The following is a 25,858-nucleotide window of genomic DNA, read 5'->3' as shown; positions in this document are numbered from 1 at the left end:
TTTGACGGTTATAACAAACAGAAGTTAGTGATAGGGACTTTTGCCAACAAAAATGAAAAATACAAGGACTGTTTGCAACGAAAATAAAACACAAGGAGCAAAATGTAAATATGACAAATCACATGGCCCATTTGTGACATTTTCTCTAAGATTAAAGCATCAATATACCATTATATACTACAACAGAGTAATAAAATAAGAAACCGCATAAAAAACAAGAAAACCTGCATTTTCCAAATGTCATCCATAAAAAAGGAGCCAAGCCCAAAACATGACATGATTGGTTAAGAAAAAGGAGCCAAATCCAAATGTCTACCAAAAGTTTCAAGTCAACTTGAAACATTTCAAGGTTTGGTTGTACTACAACGTTATAATCCAATCGACCACAATACTACGGCTCTCTTCTCTAAAATACAAAATATAATCATATCATGCACCACAAAATACTGGCTCCATTGTCACTTGCATCCTCCTATTGCATAATAGATTTAGTTATTCTTCTTGGGCCTCCCCTCTTTCTTTACAGGCTTCCTTTTTTTCCCAGATTCAGTCGCATCTTTAGTCTCCTTTCTGAAATCAACAACAAAATCATCGGTTAGCCAAATCCATCCATACTAGCATAACAAACTAAATTTTTACAATAATATTCTTGTTTTGTGAACTGCCATTGCCATGTACATAGTCAGTTTCATGCAGACAATATCCATGATGCAACCATAAGTACGTTCATTTTATGTCACAGTTCCATGAAGATAGACACAAGTGAAAAAACATCAAATAGGCTTGACATAATATATATGTAATGCTCTGAACTTACTTGGTTTGTGTTGCATTTTTCAAGTCCTTTATAGCTGCATTCACTGCATGAAGTGCAATTTTCTTCACCTGCAATAAAAGCATTTGCACCTCTTTATTCTACAGTATAACTAAGCAAATAAAATCAATGAAACTCATTATTATTATTATCCAGATAGCCTCTTACATTCTTTTAAGACAATGCAATAATAATTTAAACCAGAGAATGCAGATGCAAATTTGGTTTCTGGTATAATAAAATCAATGTTTGGCTCGTACATTGATGTCTATGCAATATGTGTAGTTGTTGCATCTAAAGAATATAGTCAATGGACGATATGATATTTCAACACATACTGAACAAATTGTTTACCTCCAACTTATCTTCTTTTGCCCTGTGATTTTGAGGCAGAACACGAAAATCTTCGGACAACCGGATACATTCATCAACATTTTCAGGAGAAACAAAGTCCAATGCAACTTTTATACATGACTGCAGTACCATAAAGCCAACAAAAATACATACTTATGCACAATAATCAGATATGAGTTACACAAACACAATAGCAAATAAAACAACAATTTTTGGCTGATAACAGGTTTCGGTATGATAAAGGCATCCTCCTGTATTATCTCATAAGCTATCCAAATGACTACAGAAATTGAGGGTCTAACTCTTCCAAAATGGAGTTTATGATGGTGACAATGACCAGGGTTCGGCAAAATAACAAGACGAAGATTGAGTTTAGAATTACTTGAGAACCTCAGGCTAATAATCTAGAAGTCAGGTTGATAGCTTGACGAGTTTATATGATGCAGGCTCGAGTTCATGCTAAGAAGATTTAGATCTGTTTGAACACCGCTCAATAGCTAATTTCAAACATATTAGCAAGATCTAATAGATTACAAGGTCGAGTGGCTAGTATGTAATCCTTCTTAATTGGATTGCTACAACTGCAAAGTTTGTTATCTACTAAAATAGACATGCAGATGTATAGCTACACAGTTTGGTTCACCTATACTGTGAAGATTTTTGCTAAACCGTACCAAACCACAAGGTTGAGTTAGTAAACCACACGGTTATGTTCAGCGCTGAACCATGTGTGCGGTTGTGTTGAGCTGAACCGTGCAATTGTGCTCTGCTGATCCGTGTGGAACCCGTGATTGTGTTCTGATGAATCACGCAAAACCGGACGATTGTGTTCTGCTGAACCACACGGAACCGAGCAGTTACAATCTGCTGAAGTGCGGGGAACCATGCAGTTTGGTTCTTGGACACATTCAAACAAGTGAATGACTGGAACAAAATAAAAGATTAATTTATAGATAAACATGATTGACTTAAAGAATTATGGTTATACACATTAATCACAATGTCTGTATGTTGACAACTTAATTAAATGCATGTGATCCCCACAACATCAAACCTTGGTCCCTATTAACATCAAATGAGGCCCCTTAATGTAACAAAAATAAACTGATTACCAGTTGTAATCAACTTACCTTCAAATTTCGAACTTGATGGGCACAACCAGCAGGTATAAAGACAGCATCTCCAAGCTTTTGTACAAAAGTCCATGGTTGAATTCCTAAAAAGAACCACAAGAACGGGCACATTCATAAATATTAAATCCGTTAAAGCAATTACTTATCTTGCAAATGCATACTAACCAAACTCTTCTCTAAGCCTCCTTTTATGTTCCACAGTTAAGTAAAAAGTTTGGTCATGAATTGGATGGATAACCTGGAGCAATATAATACAAACATGGACAATATAATACAAGCAGTACAAAAAATAATACTAGTATTTAGCATTTGAATGAACTAATGATACATATAAAAGATAGGTCAGAAAGTTCAAATGATTCCCATTACACTTGTTAGCAAAACAAATAACATATCATAATAAAAACAGGCAATGTAAGGATACCTGCTCCACCGGACGACAGTAAGTATGTCTGAACTCTCTGAAGTGTTTTTTAAGATATTCCTCCAATTTGGGAGTATCTTCCCTCCTAAAGATGTCCCACAAAGCACCTCCCTCTCCCAGATCAAAACCGTCAACGCAGCTACCACCCTGATCAGCAACTTCTTCAGTCGGCTCATTAACGTTGACTTCACCCTTTGAGCGATCAGATTTTTTATTGGGTTTACCAGAAGATTTTTCTTCTTTCGTTTTCTTTCCTCCATTTGAAATTTGCCTTGGCTTTACTCTTGATGAATACCTTCTCTTCCCAAGATTGTCAATTTTACATTCAGCTCCTTCACATCCTTCATCCTTCAATGCAATTTCATTTTCACTACTAGTAGTTGAGTCTGTTTCAATCGACTTGCCACCAGCGTTAGCACTACAAACAGATAAAAGATTGTCTGTTTCTACAGCATCCATATTACATGTGTTTCTTTCGATTACGACTTTGTCTTCCAAGTTGCTGACATCAAATCCAAAAAGTTCCTTCTGATCCTGAGCATGGTGCTTCTTTTTCAAGATATTTATCTTTTTGATAGTCTCGGAGTCAGGAGTCACGGTTGCAGTGTGAGTCAATACATTCACCTTCATATCACCAGAAGCCATATCAATGAATGAAAATATACACAAGTATAATAGACTGGGGGTACATCTTAGGGTAATGCTAGATGGATGTGTATCCTAAGATAACTTAATCACAAAAACTGGTTAAACTGGACTATTAAAATCAAAGCATGAAAATTTGAAACAGAAGAATATCAAAAGAAAGCATACCGCATCAGACATATCACAATGAAGTTTAGTTACAGAGTCTCCACGACCCAATTCTTGAGCAATACCATACGCAATATATGTTTTAGGACCCATATCTGGCTTTAAAGAATCCTTAGGAAACTTAACAGCAAGATTAAGGTAGCCATCACGAGGATGTGTGTATTCTTTAAAGGGTAAACAGCTGATAAACTCAACACCATGACGCGGCAAACGTTCTTCAAATAAACTTGATGGAGGCCAGTCTTTCAGCTTAAGGATCTTAGGCCACCCCTGCTCATCCTTAATCCCCTCTGTATACCACTTGAAAAACTGATGAACATTCACATCATCCTGTATTCCAAAAAAAAGTTATTAGAGCATCTTATACAACTCAAAAATAGCATTAGCGCGAAAGCAAGCAATCTAACAAAAAATACAACCCAAATAGATCAATGTTGTTAAATGAAAAACACATTATAGGGAAACAAATAAAGGTCTGTGGCGGATGATACAATTTCTACTAACCAAAGCACATATAAGACATAGTATTCAGCAAATAGCATACAAAAAATTATAATGCAAATGCTGTATAGACAGAAACCAACCTACTTTCCTTTGTTCCATAAAATGTCCCCAAACCAAAAATTTGAGTAAAATGTCTTTTAAGTTAAGCAAATTATTTTAATACAAAAAAAGGTACAAATGTCTATATTACCTATTTAAATTATAAAAAAAAACTAACTTGGGCTACCTTCACCTTATTTTTAAGATGGCTTAAATGTCATCATATCAGCAAAATTATCTATAGCTAAATATGCATTTGTAATTTTCTAGGATTTAAACTCAAGTAGTCAAAATTCCAGTTTAAGTCATTCTTCATGGAAATGAGAAGAGGTTGGTCATGTATAAAACTTCAGCTGTATAATCTAAAACAATTATACAAAAGGACGTAATTAACCAACCTCACACCAATCTAAACAGTTGAGAGCACCCACATCCAACAGCTGGTCATGGTTGACATTTGTAATCTGGCGAAAAGCACGCCACATAACCATGGGCTCCCAGCTTAAACCAAGAGTAGTTTCTAATACATTACTGACTATGACAGGCTGACCATTCGACCAATGCCACTGGAAATGCTTTAAATCACCTCCTTTAACGTCCACCGCACGCGGACAATACAAGTAATTATCATTGGAATTTTCACGAGAAGCAGCTTTACGTAACTGATTATCATCATCATCACTATTATTCAAAGATTCTGAACAAGTGCACCACTCCTCGGGCATCTCTCGCATATCATCCTCCAATTTGTGCTTTTTTAACAGCTCTTGTGACTTTTCCAGCAATTCAGATACGTGGTCAGGTGAATTTAAGTGCAGCAACTCCAAGATTCCACTGCCACAACCACCCATAGTTTCTGGAGGACAAGGAATTCTGCCATCATCCAGGGACTTCCACTCATGACTTGTCTCTTGTTTTGAAACTGCATCCTTCTTAATAATACCTCCCATTTTGTCCTTCCCTCCATGATAATAATCACGACCTGGATCATTAAATTCATAGTGAACTTCATCCTTGTTCCCCTGAGGGTTGCCATCACGCAGTTCCCAGCAACACTGGAGGCAAAGGTCATAGTGACAAGAAGGACAGCTTCTATGCAAGTCAAAAATAGACGTTTTACAGCAGTCACTGCATACATCATGTCAAAAAATCATTACAAGAAATCCTCATATACTTGTAAAATGATAAAAACAACATACCAGTACATGCGCTCATCTAGCTGACACTTCACCTTCTTAAAATGTATATCAGATAAGGTAGATCCTGCACAATAAAAAAAATTTAGGGAAGAATGTGTATAAGTGATCACAAGAATTCAAAAATATACTAAATGAAATAAATCTCCTTGTGCTTTACTGAAATGATTAACTCATTCAAATGATGCCTTCATTAGAAATTTAATAACAGAACCCCACGATCATCGATACTTAAGAACCAAACAGATGAAGGTACCATAATAGATTAGCTACAATACAAAGGAAAAATACCTTGTATTTTAGACTCTATCAATTTCTCCTTCAAGTAATCCTCGTTGAGACGCTTCAAGAATGGAAGAATAACATGTAGGATGTAAATAGAATATTGTACTTTCTGATCAGCACTGGGTTCAAATTTAATCTTCCCTTTGACCTAAAAAACAAACGGATTCAGAATTGCAATCTACGAGAGGAACAATAAGTTACAATAAAACAGATCAAATGCAAGAACCAACTTTAGGGAGCACATCTCGCAAGCAACCTTTACAGTTACAGTTGTCAAGGCAAACTGGGCAACACTCAGCAAACATCTCTGGTGTCATATTAGGGTACCTACAAAACAAACCAAATACAAAACAGAAATAATATTAGGATTAAAAGATTGCGATAGAACAATAATGAATAATCAAAGAAACTGCAAAAGGGCATTGAAGTTTTGAAGCATATAAGGTGACCAGGTGGTCATGATTGACTATGCTTTCCCTCTTTCTCTATATAAATAAACATGGAAAATCCAACAAAATAATCTAATGAATCATGCAAATCACCCCTGCTTATGAAGGCAGCAGCATTTAGGCAGTCTGACCAGTTGACCTGATATTGCCAAAAAGGAATATAACCTATTAACCTAGACTTTGGGGGATTTAACAACAAAGATTGATAGCTAGCCCAGCCCTTGAAGTCGGTTAAGTTTCATATGAAGAGCAATCCAGACTCGGCTCACTAACTTACAAATAACAAGCATGACAACAACAACAGTACACAAATGAACCAACTGGGCAGGTTAAACAGGTCATAATGAGTTGATCAAACTGAAAGCTTTTTAGCCCTGGTCAAAAAAGGGGCCGTGTTAAATACGTAACACTATCATTGTTTATAAACTGGTACAGATAATATAACTGGCACATTATACTAGATTAAGCAAGATCACAATCAATAATGACAGTGATCTAATCTCTTGATAAAGCAATTCTAAAATGTTGTAAGCATTTGAAGAATGAGTGCTAATTAACTAGATAGGTTACTAGACAACTACAAAGAAAAACAACTAAACCAAAGACACCTCTAAATGGGAGAAAAAAAACTAAAACTTTGTAATGAAAAGAGAAATAAAGGGTTTGGATGAGTCATACCATCTTGTCATACAAGGGTAACAGTAACGTTTCGTTCCACATTTCCCGCAGTAAACAACATCGCCTTTATCGTTCCTTTGACATTGATGGCACATAACAGATACCACGTACTTCATTTCCCCCTGCAAGTAATCACATAACAATATCAGTATTTATATCAAATTCATACATTACTTATATAGCAAATAAAGAGAGAGAGAGAGAGAAAGAAATAAACTTGTATTACATTTTCATCAGGAACCATTTGTTTGGCAGCACACCTAGGCCGCCTATCACCCTTGTTATTGGTTACTACCTTGGGTCTCTTTTCAGCAGTATCTTTATCTTTCTTATTTTTAGCCGGTTTTGGCCTCAGTTTCTCATCCAGACATTCATATACCTCATCAGAATAGCTGACCACCTTCTTAATAGCTCTTTTAGGCCTACCCCCTCCTGTTTTATCCTCTTTCTTTTCTACTTCCTTTACTTTAGCGCCTAATAAAGACTTGTTTACACCTTCATCTTCTTTTTCACCCTCATCACCATCCTTTTCGGTAATTACCTTTTTACCCTCCTCCTCATCATCCTCCGTAACTTGATCTTGAACAGCATCAACATCCATATCATCATTATCTTGCTGTCTTTCTTCCTCTTGTTTTAACATCTTTTTTTTATACCAACCTTTTTCAAAACCTCTCCTTTTTTTACCCTTCTTTCTCTTCCTACCAACAACACCCTTTTCATCAGTAACCTTATTTTCACCATTCAACCCATCTTGATTTTCTGCTTCTTTTCCATTACCATTCAAAACATCTTCTCCATCTTTTGTTTCTTGATTTTCTTTAGAATCAGCCAAGATTCCATTTGGGTCAGAAAAGCCATTAACTTTTTCATCAGGATCCATAACCAAGTTTTTGTTTTGGTTTTTTTTTTTATAAAGAAAATAAAAATAAAAGGAGTAAAAATAGGAGATGGATGGGTTTTGATGATGTGTGTATATAGATATGAAAACAGTGAGATTTGTGAAACGGTGGGTGGGATTATGGTTTTGAAAAGCGTGAGATTTGATTTGGGGGATTTCAAAAACCAAATATTCCCGCCTCTTCAACTCCTCTGTTTTCGCGGGCTTCATAGTAAACCCTAATCGAGGCTTTTATAATAAGTAACTCGGGTCTCGAGTTAACCCTTAAATGTACGATTATTGATCTATCTTTTTTCTTTAGAAAAATGAAATTTCAACATATTTTCTCACATGTGTATGATTACATGTCCAATGGTTGCGAAATTTGAGTGAGGGCGAGGCAAAAAAGTTACTAACTTTAATATCAAGAGTGTTTTGCGAAACATGGTCCAATGGTTGCGAAAGCATATCATAACAGCAACAATGCAGCTGCAAAATAGCATCAAAAACAACAGTAAAACTGCAGCAGAAACGGCTGCATAACAGCACCAAAACCGCTACGAAACAACACCAAAACAACTGCAAAACGACACCAACAAAACTTCAAAATTGCACCAAAACAAGTGCGAAAACCTCCCAAATAGTTGCAAAACAGCACCACAAAAACAAAGATAATAACTGCTACTAAAATAAGCAGCAAAAAAAATGTTTCTTTTCAGTAAACCATGATAAAAATAAGTTACAAACTACAATTTTCCTTTACGGGTACCCATCTTGCTTTAGCAATCATTGACATTTTCACTTTTAACATTGGCTACAGTTTTTTTTTTCTTATAATACAAGTTAGACAAGCACTTAAAAAGTCATCTCCTATAAGATTGCGCAAATCCGATTTCACAAATTTCATTGCTGAAAAACATCTCTCAACCGTTGCAGTGGGCAAAACCAATGCTAGCTTCAACAATCGATGGACCAATGGATAAAATTTATGTTTGTTTATTTTCAGTATAACTATAGCAATGTCAATAATACTATTAACCATTTAAGTTAGCAAACTTTCATCTTTTCATACATTATGATGATAAAAGTCAAGTTCATCTTCAAGTATTCTCCTTTCAATGTTATAGATTGTAGTGACGAAGGATATTGAGAAAACATATCTGTGTATGTACATTTTGAAACAAATATATGGCTTGGAAGTTGGAAATATATCTTTTGTCATATCACATGTAGTTGTACTTGATTAAAGTGAAGAAGAAAAAAGTTTGGAGGGAAAACAAAACAATGTATTTGTACATGTGAATTGTTAGAAAATTTTGGGAATTCAGAACTTGTGAATCATGGGTATGGGGGCTTACTTACATAAAAAAAATGGGAAAATGATTTATGATGTTAACATCATCTTTGTTGGATGATGTTGCTCTCATAAACTCACTTAAATCAATTTCTACACATGTCAAAAATCCCCCCATGATTTTAATGGTTTGTGAAAGCAACATCATCCAACCAAAATAATGTTAACATCATCCAAGTTATCCCCAAAAATATATAAATATATATATATATTGTTAGATCTTTATTTTAGAATATGCATCTGGTAATATGTTTACTCAACCACTAATTCAATCTATTTAGTGATAACATACATAGTAACTGTGAGTCCATGAATGCAATACTTATAATTAATTAATTTAGGCAAGAAGGTAAATAAAGTAAAGTAAATAATACAAACAAATGTAAGGTTCAAATACACAAATTTATGCAAGTCTAATCATGAGTATCATTGATTAAACAGTGAATACATGGTCGATAATACAACTTTTCTTACAATAAAATAAATGAACGTACAATTGTTTAAGCTTTTAGACACACTGGAAAAACTTAAAAATTTTACAAAAGAAAATAAGTGACACACTTTTTACGGTGACAAACACAGAGTGTTGTGTGGAGGCTGTGTTGCTTTATATAGAGGAAGAATTAGGGCAACACAGCCTTGTCTTGGTAGTGATAGATGGTGGTGGTTGGCATTCTATTGGTCCGTTGTACTTGCGCAGAGAAACATTTGTCTTCTTTACCAAAACAGGTATAAGAGAGAAACCGTCCAACTATTTATTTACCAAATAAGGTATAAGACAGTTGGTACAACTACCATGTGACTCTTGTCTTATAATACTTTCAATTTCTTCCCGCCATGACTTGCAAATTGGAAAGAACCATCCGTTGATGAATAGTCTTCTAACTCGCTGATGACATACGTCAACGACTAAGGCTTATTAGCGAATCATTGACTCAACAGTAACAAACATTTATCATCAAATAAAAACTACTTTTGATATTCACGAAACTTGAATCACTGGAAGTTATACAATAAAACATCCCTAGATTATTATTTATTTTAATATTCTTTCGTATATCGAATATATTTAATCTGCCACAATCTTATTTATGTCCTAACTTTTTATCATTGCTCATAAAATTTTCAATCTTATTTAGTATTTGGACAAAATTTATATATTCAAGCATGCGTATAAATATTAACATTTTTTAATACGTCTATATGCATTATATGTCCTCAAAGGTAAATTTCACAAAAAACAAGTTTTTCAAAACACATTTCTTATTTATCCATACTTTCATATCCATACTATATTATATATATAAAAAAAACTCTCATATTAAAAGTTACATGAAAAAAATTGTCTAAAATATCCTTAATGATTATATATTACAATCCGTCTTTTATCTTTTAAAATATCTCAATTAACCTTTTACATCAATTACTTTTATATTAGTTATCTACACCATTCAACGCCGCTTCTACCACCAACAGTCGTCCCCCACCACAGCACCACTACATCGTCGTTGCCACAAACACCGTCGCATTGCGCAAGTATCGTGATAGTGTACATTAAACAAGTTTCAAGACGTATTTAGAGGGTGTTTTAGGCAATATATGTTACTACTTTTGTTTTAATATGGGATAAATGTTCCATTAAATTTAATTTACTACTGTATTATGTATGCTATTATAAGATCAAGTAGAACATTTAATTTGTTAGACTTTTATGTATTTGGAACGTGGTAACTTTTAAGGAAATTTTTTTTATAAAAATAGTATTTGTTATCATTGACCTGGTTTAAAAATAATCATAAAAATTTATGTTAATTACAAAAGCGTCACAGACCGAATAATGTAAAACAATTAAACAAATAATATGTCATTTAACGAACTGAAGTTGTGAAGCGGTTGCGTGTAGTTAAAATTATGTTGGAGAAATGTACAAAAGTTGAAATAGATTTGTCAAAAGTTGAATATGCAATGACGAAAAAATATTATACAAAGATGAAATTTTGCCTCAACAACTAGCAGTGATGAAACAATCAACACAAGTTGCCCCAATTCTATTAAAGTCTTTGGCTTCGGCTATAGCTACTCTTGGTTGAATCACAGATAAGGAGCTAAAAAAGTTTTGGAGCCAGTGTTACAGAGCTAAAAGTGGTGTACTTAAAAGTTGAAGGAGTTAATAATAACGAGATATCATGATGTAGTTAAGTGCATCAAATTTGGATACATCTATGTTAAAATTAGGGGGACAATGATGTTTATTTATAGATCGAAAAGGTTAAGTTGTAAATTTGTTATAAAAAAATACTTTCTTTGCTATATCTTTATTGGATGATATATGTTGGTAATTTGATTCTCTTAAGCTAAGAAGAATGGCATGACCTCTTTTTAGCTACTTGCATGTGGACATGTCATGTGTCATGAGAAGATGTTATTGGTTGTCTAAGGGGGAGATGAGTGGTGGACGGCATGGCTAGTGGCATGCCATACCGCTGAACGCACACCGGCGCCATCTATCCGGCATCAACGTGGCATGAAGGGTGGCGGCATTTTATCCCGGCGAGGGATGGCAATTTTGAGCCGTTGGGAGGAGCGTGTATGGGGTGGGGTCCACCTTAAAGTGACCGTTTGAGGTTTATTAAAAAAAAAGAAAATTTCTCCTACCTCTTTATCTATATATACACTTCATTTTTAACCAAAAAAATCACCAAAGAAAACCATATCTTCACATTTTCACCAAAACAAACACCACATTACTAAAAAATGGATTCCTCTTCCTCATCTTCTTCATTTTGTGTTCCCTCGGAGTTAGACGAATCGTCTACGGGGAGTACTTTTGAGTTCTTTAACCAAGTGTACGCCGAGCTTGAAGATACCGGCACCACTACCGACACTCGTAGGTATATCGATCGAGACCGGGAAGAAGCTCACACCATACTAATGTTTGACTACTTCGTTGAAGACTCAAAGTTTGACGAACCATTTTTTCGTCATCGTTTTCGCATGAGCAAGAGGTTGTTTTTGAAGATTGTTGGTGATATTGAAGCCAACTTTAGTTACTTTCAAGAGGGGGACGATGCACGGGGTAAAAAAAGTTGCACCGCTCTTCAAAAGTGCACATCGGCGATCAAGCAACTGTCTACGGGTGAACCTTCAGACGCGTATGACGAGTATTTATGTATGGCTGCTAGAACTTCACGCGAGAGCATGGAGTACTTTTGTGATGCGGTCGTCAATTTGTATCAAAAGGAGTTCTTACGTAGGCCTACATCTCATGACTTGGCTCTCATCACACAAGCTTATGAAGAAAGACACCACATTCCAGGAATGCTTGGTAGTCTTGATTGTACACACATCGAATGGAGGATGTGCCCTAAACACTTAAAGGGGCAATACACGAGGGGTGATCACAAGGTACCTATTATTATGATTGAGTGTGTTGCTTCTTATGACTTGTGGATTTGGCATTCGTTTTTCGGTCCCGCTAGATCGAACAACGATGTCAATGTTTTGAAGCAGTCGCCGTTGTTTCAAAACGAGCGTAATGGATCCGCGCCAGACAGTTCATTTAGCGTAAATGGACATGAGTACAAGCGCGGTTACTACCTTACCGATGGAATCTATCCTAGGTGGGCTGCGTTTGTTAAAGCTTATCCTCATCCAGTGGAACAAGATGAAAAGAAATTTAAAAGACTACAAGAGGCTGCAAGAAAGGATGTTGAGCGAGCCTTTGGTGTTCTTAAGGGAAAATGGAAGATCTTGGACCGTCCCCTCCGGCTATGGACAAAGGAGAAGATCAAAAAAGTCGTCGCTGCGTGTACTATACTTCACAACATGATCATCAAAGACAACGGGCGAGCGATATCACCGGTTCATATTATGGATCCACCGGTGCCAAGAGTTTATAACCCGGAAGCAAACCGGGAGATAATGGACGAGAACGTGCATCATCGGCTCCGATACGATCTCACGGCGCATGTATCGGCTTTAGACTTATCATTCCTTGACGATCCAGCGATGCAGCCATCATCAGTTGCGAGTTTGATTTAGTTGTCTTCATTTTAGAAATTTAGAATTTAAATTTATGTACTTTTTAATTTATGTTTATGTAATGTTTAGTTTAATTTGAATGAAATAATTTAAGTTTTTATTAAAAAAGAAAGTGTTTGATTAAATTAAATGAAAAAGAAAAAAAAATTGGAAGGGATGGAAAAGTCATGAATGCCATTAGAAATAGTTGGGAGGGATGAAAAGAAAAATTGAGTTAGAGGTATTTGATTAGTGGAATTTGGGAGGGATGGGAAATTGGGAGGCATGACTCCCTTCCCCCTAAGTAAATTTGGTGGGAATGGTATGGTCTCTCATGAGATATCTTTCCATCATTGACTTTCGACAAGTGGTTTATGATGATTGGTTCAGAACAATATTTAAATAAAAAAGTTACAAAAGAAAGAGACATTGGAGAGGGAGGAAGAAGTGAGTCGACATGAAACCCCCAAAGTGCAAGCGGCCTGGTGAGATAGTTTTCCTGGTTAGCGGTGATTATAAATCATTTAGGATTGTTATTTTAATTTGCAATTGAACGTGAACAAGATTAAAAGGGACAAAGAAAAGGGTCGTTCCATTTACTTCATTCCAATTCAACATCTAAAATGGTGTTTCTCAAAAAATACTAGTGATTTAGATTTGATGTAGAATAATTGGAGAAATGATTCTTCCCAAACACTAACTTTTGAAAAAAATTTGCAATAAACCATAAACAATAATTACTCATCCAAAAGAAGAAGACAAAACGAATACAATCATAAAGTTGCAAACTTACGGATGTTACTGTTAACGATATTGATAAATATAACCGATGATCTTTGCGATGATGATAAAAATAAGTACTGCAACTGCAAGTAACAAAAACAATAAACACCACCTTACTTGAAAAACAAAATGAGCATTTTCCAAATGTCATTCTCATTAAAATGAGCCAAACCCAAATCACGACATGATTGGTTAGTAAGTTAGAGGTTACAACTCGAAAAATTTCAAACTACAAAACATAATCAAATCACACACTACATCAATGGATCCATTTCTGCATTCTTCTTCCCACACTTCCTGTTCTTTCAGTTGGTCCATCTGAATCCAATGGCAACAAAACCATCAATTAGCCAAAAACCATCCATACTAACGTAACAACGAACCTTTCGGTACGATATACTTATCGTGGATTTCCCATTTCCATGATGATAGACACAAATGCTCTATCTGAACTTGTTTAGATTCGGATTTTCCAAGTCCATCATAGCTTCAATCACTGCAAGAAGCGCCATTTTCTTCACCTGCAATTTAGCACTTGCACCACTTTATTATATAGCAACACAAATGAAATCAACTAAACTCAAATTAATGTTTGGCACGTTCATTGATGTCTTTGCATCATTTGACGGAGTTGCATCTAAGAATACTGTCAATGAAGTGAATGAACAATATGATGTTTCAACACATAGTGAACAAATTATTTACCTCCAACTTATCCTCTTTTGCCCGGTGATTTTGGGGTAGCACGCGAAGATCTTCAGATAATCGGATACATTCACCAACATTTTCAGGAGAAACAAAGTACACTGCAGCGTTTATACATGACTGCAGTACCATAAAGCCAATAAAAAAAAAGATATTTATGCACACAAAATATCAGAAAATGAGTTACACAAAAACGATAGCAATTAAGACAACAATCTTTATTTGATAACAGGTTTCTCTACGATAAAGTAAACTTACCATACTCTCTCACATAAGCTTTCCATAAACAGATATATACATACATTGATACATCTGATAAAGAAGTATGGTTACTAGTGAGGTTTGCCCTTGTTTTAGAGACTGCTGCTGCATATAGCAGGTCTTATTATCTGAAAAAGAAAAATGTTTGAAAACAAATAATGCCCTGATGTGAGCACTGAGCAGTGCCCAAGGTTTACCAATGTGACATTGACTATATATATATATATATATATATATATAGAGAGAGAGAGAGAGAGAGAGAGTTTCAATCATTCTTTAAAGACCAATATTCGGAATTCACAGATGTAGAGATCACAACAATTACTTTTTAATGGGTAAAAACTTTTGCCTCAGATTCCTTGGCCATTGTAGCCGATGTTCCCAAAACAGCAGAACAAAATAATAAAAAAAAAATTAAAAATAAGGTGACACATCTATGTTCCAATTATTCCGTAGTAGATCAGGTTGGTTCACTCTTCATACTCGATCTCAACCAAATCACAAATATGAGAAACTTATGCTAACTTGAAGATACTAAAAGGCATAATAATATTCCCATAACTAACTGCCACTAGCTTAGTGACCATAAAAACTTAAACTATGACTTATCGAGCACTAAAACTAATGACAATAGCTAACTAATTAATTATACAATAGCTAACTCAATATTTAAAAAAAAAATAATTTAATCATAGAAAACAAAGAATGATGATAACTCATTATTTTATTACATCAGACTAACCAACGGCTTGTAATGTGTAAATGCAATGATACGTCTTTTAGCCAATTAGGTATGCAAGGATCTTTATTAACATAACTGGTAAACTTATCAGTCAACATCATAATAGAGTAATGATTTTGCGAGAAAAATGTGTAGCAATTATCATCAATTCATCATGCAACATAGTTACATACTACAATGTCCCTAGAAGTGTTATCTAGCTAAATTCAAAAGAGTAGAAAGCTTGAAGCGAAATTAAACTTTGGGCCCTGTTAACTTCAAATGAGGCAACTTAATGTAGTGAAAATAAACTTAGAACTGGTAGTAATAAACTTACCTTCAAATATCTAACTTGATGGACACAACCAACAGGTATAAAGACAGCATCACCAAGCCTTTGAACTAAAGTCCAAGGCTGAATTCCTAATAAGAACCATTAGAGCAAGCACATTCAGACACATTAAATCAGTCAAAGCAAATACACATCTTGCAAATACATACTAACCATACTCTTCTCTAAGCCTCCTTTTATGCTCCATAGTTAAGTAAAAAGTTTGATCATGAATTGGATGGATGACCTAGAGCAATGAAATACAAAAAACAGATAAAAGATTAAAGATTAAATTCCAATTTAGCATTGTAATGAACAAATGATACATATACAAGATAGGACAGAAACTGCAAATAACTTATCATATTAAAAAAGAGCAAAATAAGGATACCTGCTCCACCGGATGACAGTAAAAATATCTGAACTCTCTCGAGTGTTTCTTAAGATATTCCTCCAATTTAGGAGTATCTTCCCTCCTAAAGATGTCCCACAAAGCACCCCCTTCTCCCAGATCAAATCCGTCAACATAGCTACCATCCTGATCAGCAACTTCTACAGTCTGCTCATTAACATCTACTTCACCGTGTGAGAAATCAGATCTTTTATTGTGTTTACCAGAAGATTTTTCATGTTTCATTTTCTTTCCTCCATTCAAATTTTGCCTCCTATTATCTTTCAATGAATACCTTCTATTCCCAAAATCAGTTCCTTTGCATCTTTTATCCCTAAATGCATTTTCATTTGATTCATCGCCAGTTGAGTCTGTTTCAATCCCAAATTTCGACTTGCTACCAGCGTTAGCACTACAAACAGATAAAAGATTGTCTGTTTCTAAAATATCCATATCACATGGATTTCTTTCAACCACAATTTTGTCTTCCAAGTTTTTATCAATTCCAAAAACTTCCTTCTGATCCTGAGCCTTGTGCTTCTTTTTCAAGTAATTTATAGTTCTAAGAGGCATGGAGTCGACAGTCACCGTTGCAGTGTGAGTCAATACATTCACCTGCATATCACCAGAAACCATAATGAATGTAATTATACACTGCTATAATAGACTGGGCGTGCATCGGTCAAAACATTTTATTAAACAAAACAATGCAAATGACAAAAGGTTCAGATTCACATAGTCACTTCTTAAGATAACACTAAAAGGGTATATGTTGTACAACATAATTTCATTGAAAAAATTGTTTGTACTGAATATTAGAATCAGACATGAAAAATAAGATCAAAAGGAAGCATACCGCATCAGACATCTCACAATGAAGTTTAGTTACAGAGTCTCCACGGCCCAATTCTTGAGCAATACCGTAAGCAATATATAATTTAGGGCCCATGTCTGGATTTAAAACAAACTTAGGAAATTTAACTGCGAGATTAAGGTAGCCATCACAAGGATGTGTGTACTCTTTAAAGGGTAAACAGCTGATAAACTCAACACCATGACGCGGCAAACGTTCTTCAAATATACTTGATGTAATCGGACAAAGTAGATCCTGCACAATAAGATAAATTTAGGGAAAAGTGTATAAAGGAGTTTAATTTCGGGAATTTCACAAAAACCACTGACATGACTAATGAAAAGTACCCTGAATTTTAGCCTCTATCAATTTCTCCTTGATGTAATCCTCGTTTAGACGCTTCAAGAATGGAAGAAGAACATGAAGGATGTAGATAGAATATTGAATTTTCTGATCAACGCTAGGTTTGAAGTTAATCTTATTTTTGACCTAAAAAAGACCAACAATCAGTATTGCAAATTCGCATTCATATTTTGAGGTATGTACGTCTAGAACAATACGCACCATAACAAAAGATGATCGTCTTCGAGAACCAACTTTAGGGACAACTTTTCGCAAGCAAGATGCACAATTGCAAATGTTAAGGCAAACAGGGCAACACTCAGCAAACATCTCTGGTGTCATTTTAGGGTACCTATAACATCTAAAACAAACATAACAATATAATGTTGTAATAGAAGAAGTGTAAATTCCAATACATTATCAACCAATCAGTTGCAAGACAGCAAGAGGGCAGTAAACTTTTGATGCAATATATATATATATATATATATACTAGTCATGTGTCAGCGCGATGCGAAAGTGTAGTGACGGCGGCATTGGTGGTGGTGGCGCGCGTTGGTAGCGGCGTGGTGTAGGCGGTGGTGGCTGCGATTGGTGGTGGTTATTAATGTAAAATGGGTAGTGTAGCTAATTTATAAGTTAAGGGTAGATATTGTAGATTAATTTCATTATGGTTATTAGGGGGGAGGGAGTGGTTTCCCCAACCCCAAACTTCCCCAAATATCCACATCACCATCTTCCAATAAAAACTCTCCACCTCAAACTTCCCCAATTCACCCCAAATCACCCCAAAATGGTGGCGCCACTTACCCTAACCCCAATTTCCACATCATCTTTTTTATTTTCATTTATTTTTACTTAACAAATTCACAAACTATATTAAAATTAAAAAACATACCCTATTATTATATTAAAAACTAAAAAACATTACATAATACTTAAAAAAAAAAAACATTACATAATACTTAAAAAAAAGAAACATTACATAATACTAAAAAAAAAACTAATCATTGAGATGCATCAAATCTTGAGCCCATACGTGCTCCGTAAGATCATATCGAAGGCGATGGTGAACTTCTTCGTCTATCAACTCCGCATACACACTTTCATCGTACACCGGTTGCACTGGCAAGTCCATTATATGGATCGGCGAGATTGCCCTCCCGTCCCTCTTAATGATCATGTTGTGTAAAATAATACATGTATGATTGTATGAACATACTTCCCAATTTTGTCTTTCGTTTGAGGTCGAAGAGGTCGTTGAAGAATTTTCCATTTACCTTTGAGAACACCAAAAGCTCGCTCGACATCCTTTCGAGCCGCCTCTTGCAATTTCTTGAATCTTTTTTCCTTAGGGTCGGTTGGATACGGGTATGCTTTAACAAGTGTTGACCACTTGTTGTAGATCCCATCACTAAGATAGTAGCCACGTTTATAATCTCGGCCATTCACGGTGAATGAAGAGTCCGGAGTCATTCCGTTACGCGCTCTGACATACAAATCGGATGTATTCAACACGTTGATGTCGTTGTTCGACCCCGGGACACCGAAAAAAGCATGCCAAATCCACAAATCTTGTGACGCGGTGATTTCAAGCATAATAGTTGGACCGTTGTGGTCACCCCTCGTGTATTGCCCTCTCAAACGTCTAGGACATGCCGACCACTCGACATGTGTGCAATCGATGCTACCAAGCATCCCGGGCATATGATGTCGAAGCTCGTGGGCCTCGAAGATGCGCGCAACGTCGTGTGACGTCGGCCTGCGTAGGTACTCTCGACTATACAACCGAATGATGGCGTCACAAAAATAATCAAGAGTCTCGCGTGCGGTTCTGGCTGCCATGCACAAATACTCGTCGCACTCGTCTGGCGCGTTACCCGTCGCGAGTTGCCTAACGGCGGATGTGCATTTCTGTATCGCCGTAAAACTTTTTCTTTTTCTTGCATTGTAACCTTCTAGGAAATACGGGAAGTTTGCTTCAATGTTACGCACGATATCTAAAAACATGGTCTTGTCCATTCGAAACTTGTTACGAAAGTAATCGTCTTCGTATTTTGGTTCTGGAACGAACCAATCATTCATAAGAGTGACAAGACCAATTTCCCGACGCCGGTCTGTATACCGGCGAGTTTGAGGATCACTAGAAATTGTCGTATCTTCAAGAAAGTCTAACGCTTTAAGAAAGAATTGCATATAACTATCATTTGATTCGTCGGGAGAGTCACTCGAATTATCCAAATTACCGGAAGCCATAATATTTTTTGATGGGTGTAAGAATTTAGTGATGAAAAGGTTAGGGTGTTTGAATTTTTATAAAAATGTAGTGAAAATGGGAGTAGTTGGGTGTTGTTTTGGGAAGAAAAGAGTGTATATATATAGGGAAAGAGGTAAAGATTAAAAAAAATAATAATTCAAAAACACCCCCAACGGCTAGTACCCCGCTCCCCTCGCCACGTGTCCAGCCCCCATTCGTCCTTTTCCTGCACGCGGTCCCCACCTCCTCTTCTCTCTCCTCGGGCTCACTACACCAATTCCCTTCCATTTTACCCCACCCCAAACCCCTGGCGGAGGTGTGCCCGCGCGGGGCCGGGGTTCCCCGTATCCACTCCCACCCCTCTTATAGCATTTTAGGGTTATCACAACGAATGTCTTATAATGTAGTATAAGTACATTAGTACATTATATATATATGGGAAAAATCAATATGCTTCTAGCAGTAGGGAAAAAACATGTTTCCCCCTCACAAACTTCCCCTATGAAAATCACATGTATAAATACAAAATCTTTCCCCCTCACAAAATCATGAAAGTATAGTGCTTCTAGCAGGATACTTGTTACCCAATATATATATGTATATATATATACATTTAAAAACACACAAGCATGAATAATGACAGGATGAGCAGAGGGTAGATGGAAACATAAACCCTAAGTCAAAAAACTGAAAATAACAAAAGGGTGTTTTGAATGATACCATTTAGTCATACAAGGATAACAGAAACACTTGACTTCACATTTTCCGCAGTTAACAACAGCGCCTTTATCGTTCCTTTGACATTGATGGCACATAACATATTTCACACCCTTGTTTTCCTCCATGTGTGTGTGAGAGAGCGAATAATGTTTCTTTCTTAACATAGAGGAGTGTTTGAAAAGTGTTTTAATAGATAGTTTTGAAGATTTTTTGGCTTCTTAAAAATGGAAGCCAAAAAGCTAAAACAAACATAAAAAAATGGGGAAAAATGTTAAAAAGTCATAAGCACACTAAAATAATCGTGGCTAAACACCCCCTAAATCAGAAGTTATATGATTCGTAGAGATGACAAATAAACTTGCATTCGATGGATTAAATTTGAAACCCGATATATTTGGGCTGGGTTTGGGACCAGGTTTGCGGGTGTATGGTCGGATATGGGGATGATTTTATATTTTGTTGCGGATTCGGGAATGGTTTTATATAAAAACACGCATAGTTGACTCGTATACCAAAACCCTAACCTGTTGTATCCATATACCCAACCCTCATGGATTACGCGAATAAAAAAAGTTAGTTTCAAGGTATAAAATAGTAAAGATGTTTCGTTCTTCCAACTTTCAAGTTTCATTCTTTAATACTACATACCCTAATTTCTTTCAATCCAAACTTATGATGTTTAGTTCTTCAAAGTTCCTTTCTTTAATTCCATATGCAAATTTCCTAAATCCTAATTAATGGACTATAAAACCAATCTCCTGTTTGCTATCAACTATCAAGCCTGACCATTGATGTTCCAAGTTGTGGCCTATGGCTTACCGATAATAAGGCATGTAAACTTGTTAATATTGTTTGGAAATAGATTTCAACAGGAGTAGTCTACGCACCTCAATAGTTTAAGTTCATGAACCGTCGTTCGTGAACTATAGTTTATTTATGTTCGTGAACATTTATTCGTTACATATATATATATATATATATATATATACACACACATACATAATCAACTATACTATAAAAAATATTCTAAATATAAATATCTTTTTATATAAAGTATATATTATTAATACCTACTTATTTAAGTAAAAAAATTAAATAAAAATACTTAATTTATAAATATTCGTTCGTTTGTGTTCGTTCATTAGTGTTCGTTTGTTTGTGTTCGTGAACATTCATTCACGAACATAAATGAACGAACATGAACATGTCATTATATTTGTTTATCTGTTCGTTAAGTTAAACGAACGAACATGAACAAACTCACGTTCGTGTTCGTTCGATTCGTTTATCCGTAAGGGGATAATTGCCCCAAAGATGCAACTTGTTAATATTGTTGTTATAATGATAATAGTATATTAAGTCTTCATCGGGATCATTCATCAGTATTTGGATTCTGTAAATTATAAATGATTAATAATTGGGTCCTGATACCTATGTGGAAACCCGTTCACCCGACAGTTAGTAAGTAAACAGGGACCCATCGGGTTTTGGGCCGGGTTTAGGACAAGGTTTTCTAATTAGGTCCGGGTCTGGGATTACCAAAACCCAACCCATACCCGTTGCCATCCCTATTTATTTGTAACATAGGTGACATATAAAACATGTTATTGATTTTATTTTATATATATAAAAACATACTTTTTTTCCGAGTAAATACAAGTACAAATTTAACCATTTAAATGTTTTATAATGTTATATATATTAATTAGGGATTGAGTATTGTAAAACAAGTATTCAAGTAAACAAATAACACAAGATCTTGACCCTTAGATCATTGTTAAATTGATACACGAAGATTCACGAAACAATTGATACACAACGATTTTCATGATGCACGATGATTTTCATTGAATAGAAACCTATTGTTTTATTTGTTTTACATTAATATTTGTTTTATTTTACCTAAAACCATATTAACTATATTAATTTCTTTATTAGTGAAATAAAACATGAACAATGTTTAAATTCAATTAGCATTTATATTTGAACAGTGTCAAAATTAGCACAAATTTTATCTATCCATGAACCAACTTTGTTTAGAAATTGGCAACAACTTCTGCCATATGAGATTTTAATTTTGCTTGCTTTTCACTTTTGTTTTATATACTTTTTAAGTTTATCTTTTCATGTATTGGTAGAGTAGGATGGGCCAAGGCCCACCCTAATCCTTATAATACTACCAAGCTTTAACTGACCCATCCCAAGTAAAACCGAAAAAAAAAATAAATTGTGTAAGGCCCTTTTAAGAAACAACTAAAATATCTTCTTTGCTTCACATGATCAGATCCACCGCACCTTTTTTCTTCTTTGCTTCAGATGTTATTTATTTAATTTATTATCATTTAATTCCTTTTCTAATTTATATGATTACCATCTCAGCATCTTATTTATATTAACATAGGTTAATTCGACTTGTTTTGACTCTACCGGTGTCTACAGCAAGTGTTGAACGTGCATTTTCAGCTATAAAAATTGTGAAGAATATACTTCGTAATAATATGGGGATTAATTTTTTCCCCCTGATAATCTTCTTCTTTACATTAAAAAAGAAATAGCCGAGATTTTTAGCTTAGATTCAATTTTAGATGATTTTAATGACTTGAGAGAGCGAAAAGTCCAACTACAACCTTCTAAATAGTTGTATAATTATAGTTTATTCGGGGCAAAGGTACAATTGGCAAAAAGTATCGGCTATATTTTAGCATGTGTATTGAAAATGCAGCATGTGTATTGAAAATGCAATTGGCTCTTTTTGGCAAGTCGTATCGGCTATATTTGGCCGATTGTGACTTCTCTTTGGCTTTTTTTGCTCACAAAATCAAGTACAAGGACCCACTTTTTTATTTTTGTTTTTTGTGTCTAGTAACTTTTGGCAATTTACATTTTTTTTTCCATCAATAATTTACATTTTTTAACCCTGAATACTTAATTTATATTTATTTTTAGCCATCAATTTAAAATATTTTTTATACAAATTTACAATCATTTAATTAATTAAAAAAATTTGAATATATGAAATATTGTCTACAAAAAATTATTTCAAAACTTCATTACTTATTAACCAATCAAATCACTCAATTTCATTAAATTGACTCTCGCTTATGTCATCATTTTGTTTAATTATAAATTAAAGATCTTAATAATTATTATCCAAATAAAATATTGATAATGTCGTCTAACTTAATAATATATTAAATTAGATGTTTATAAATTATTAATATTTATATTTAATATAAACACAATATAAACTCCAGATAACTATCCCAAATACAATAATAGATGACGATGTACAAAATCCTTATCCTAAACACAAGCTATTTATCATAAGACAAATGATTGAAAATAAACCTATTTGTGTTATGGGTCCATATCATGATCAAAGTTCAAAGACATATACTTAAATGTCAAGTACATGTTTACAAGCATGTTTATATTTTTAATTCTTAATTATTTTATAATAATAGTATCATATCATAAGTACAAGTGGTTTCAAAAATTTCTACAATAAAGGAATTATTGTAGCATGTGCTTTGTGGAATGACTACGACAAACAATTTCATCAATATGACTCGGTTAATAATGTCAGTGACGAACATTTGATTATTGTACTACAACTTGCAAAGTATAACACTTGGAACCGTATATTTTTAAAATTATAAGCTTTTATGACTTAAATGTATGAAGATCTAATATTGATATTATCGTATATCCCGTGTCTAGTGTTGGACACGGGTCTAAAATCTAGTAACTTTATTGTATGATTGTTGTAAAACTTTTTAATTAAGCATGACTTACAAAACTTGTGTGTATATATAAGGTTGTTTGATACCTAAATTTAGGTGTGAAATACTTACAAATTAGTTTTTTTTTATTTTTTTAATTCATATAAGTTTTGAGTAACATTTATGTATTAAACAAAAAGTATTAAAAAATTAGAATGTGAACCTTATATTTAATTTTCCATATATGTATGTATACATCATATATACAACCTGATGTGTATTGTGTCACAAACATAATATTAAACTACATAGAATTATATTTAATACGAGCATAACAAATTTAATTTTGTTAACCATTCCATAGCTATATCTTCTTTAATAAATCATCATAAACTTAGATAAAACAATAATGAAAAATCATGAATGGAACAATCCAAATGCTACAAACAAGTCCAACAACTAAAAGATCGATTCATCAAGAGTACGTCCACCAAATAAGAGGTGTTCGTTATATCCATTACGAGGTCTCATCATCCTGGAAAAAGGTAATAATGTCTAGCTAGGTGTTCGTTATAACCGCTTCGGATCACACGCTCTATAAGCACTCCATCGCCCATGACAAGACCAAAACTATAACAACATATATAATAATGTCTAGGTAGGTTAATTAACCACGTACGTATCTCCAATTCATTCATGATACATATGATAGAGTTAAAAGAAAAAAAAACCGATCGAATTAAAATCACGTACGTACCTCTTTCCTTAGCATAGCCTTGATATTCGAGTTAGCGTCTTCTAGTAGAATGAATCTGTGTATTGTTGTTGTATGGCAACACCTTGAAGATAATATTATTATTATCGTCAGTTATGATATCTTTTCCAATAACTCTTTTGTGGAACGCAAACTCATTCACCGGAACCGCATTTACTCGTATGATTTCCATCGTAATTAAACCCAAAAGTAATTAATAGATTATTCGATGATCTACCAATGTGCTTCCATACTCTTTCTTATTAGGCCTCCCCCTAAAGGGAGCTCGTCCACACCTCTTTCATACCTCTTCCACAGTGCCACATCAGCTTTTCTCTCTCTTCATTCACCTCTTCACAATCACTCCCTATAACCCCTCTTCCACACCTCTTCCACATTTTTTTTATTTATTTTATATTTATATAATCCTTTATATTCCACACCTCTTTCACACTTTTTATTTTTTTTATTTTATATTTATATAATAAATATATAATTCAACATTTATTTAAAATTAAATATTAAAAAAACACATTACATTTATTAAAAAAAAATACATTACATTTATTTAAAAAAACACATTACATTAATTAAAAACAAACACACATAACATTATTTTAAAAAACACAATAAAAAAAAACACTACACTCAACGTTCACGTTGGTTTTCCGGCAAGTTCCAAATGTGCTCGACTAGGGCGCCTTTTAGACGGTTGTGTGTCACCCTATCACGTAACTACTCTGTCATACGTAACTGAATGTCAACACGTTCGTCCCAAGAACGCGTTGGCGGGGTATCGGGAATTAGCTCCAAATCCAAAGGACTGATTGCACGCCTGTTATATTCAACGGCCATGTTGTGCGACAACACACAAGAGTACATGATGCGTTTAATTTTGTTAATACTTAATGGACGCGCACCCTGTTGAAGGATTCTCCATCGGCCTTGAAGTACCCCAAAAGCACGCTCCACGTCTTTTCTTGCAGACTCTTGGAAGCGTTTGAACTTAGAGGTCTTAGGGTCCATGGGACACTTGAAAGACTTGACAAGTGTAGCCCATTCTGGATAGATACCA

The 25,858-nt window shown here is 34.7% G+C and overlaps 3 protein-coding genes across 3 annotated transcripts; 1 reads left to right on the top strand and 2 right to left on the bottom strand.

Moving 5' to 3' along the window:
* Positions 1-229: 229 nt before the first annotated feature.
* On the bottom strand, positions 230-7,650 carry LOC122578794 (lysine-specific demethylase JMJ25-like). Its single transcript, XM_043750835.1, has 13 exons — positions 6,916-7,650; positions 6,690-6,811; positions 5,793-5,889; positions 5,569-5,710; positions 5,281-5,344; positions 4,480-5,209; positions 3,539-3,868; positions 2,726-3,349; positions 2,467-2,539; positions 2,299-2,384; positions 1,169-1,288; positions 818-885; positions 230-570 (listed from the first exon to the last, which is right to left on the bottom strand). The coding sequence occupies exons 1-13, from the start codon at positions 7,570-7,572 to the stop codon at positions 489-491; spliced, it is 3,195 nt and encodes a 1,064-aa protein (XP_043606770.1). The 5' UTR covers positions 7,573-7,650; the 3' UTR covers positions 230-488.
* A 4,027-nt stretch (positions 7,651-11,677) lies between these two features.
* LOC122593280 (protein ALP1-like) lies at positions 11,678-12,964 on the top strand. Its single transcript, XM_043765673.1, has one exon. It carries the CDS (start codon positions 11,678-11,680, stop codon positions 12,962-12,964), a length of 1,287 nt encoding a protein of 428 aa, XP_043621608.1.
* Positions 12,965-13,862: 898 nt separating this feature from the next.
* On the bottom strand, positions 13,863-19,586 carry LOC122593272. The gene is made up of 8 exons (XM_043765662.1): positions 18,553-19,586; positions 17,553-17,682; positions 16,992-17,243; positions 16,136-16,750; positions 15,919-15,991; positions 15,751-15,836; positions 14,432-14,551; positions 13,863-14,247 (listed from the first exon to the last, which is right to left on the bottom strand). Exons 1-8 carry the CDS (start codon positions 19,584-19,586, stop codon positions 14,170-14,172), a joined length of 2,388 nt encoding a protein of 795 aa, XP_043621597.1. The 3' UTR covers positions 13,863-14,169.
* Between the last annotated feature and the right edge of the window lie 6,272 nt (positions 19,587-25,858).

The sequence above is a fragment of the Erigeron canadensis genome, chromosome 1, assembly GCF_010389155.1.
Source record: "Erigeron canadensis isolate Cc75 chromosome 1, C_canadensis_v1, whole genome shotgun sequence".
Lineage (NCBI taxonomy): Eukaryota > Viridiplantae > Streptophyta > Magnoliopsida > Asterales > Asteraceae > Erigeron > Erigeron canadensis.
The sequence above is the reverse complement of the archived record's forward strand: the minus strand, read 5'-3'. Positions and strand labels throughout refer to the sequence as shown.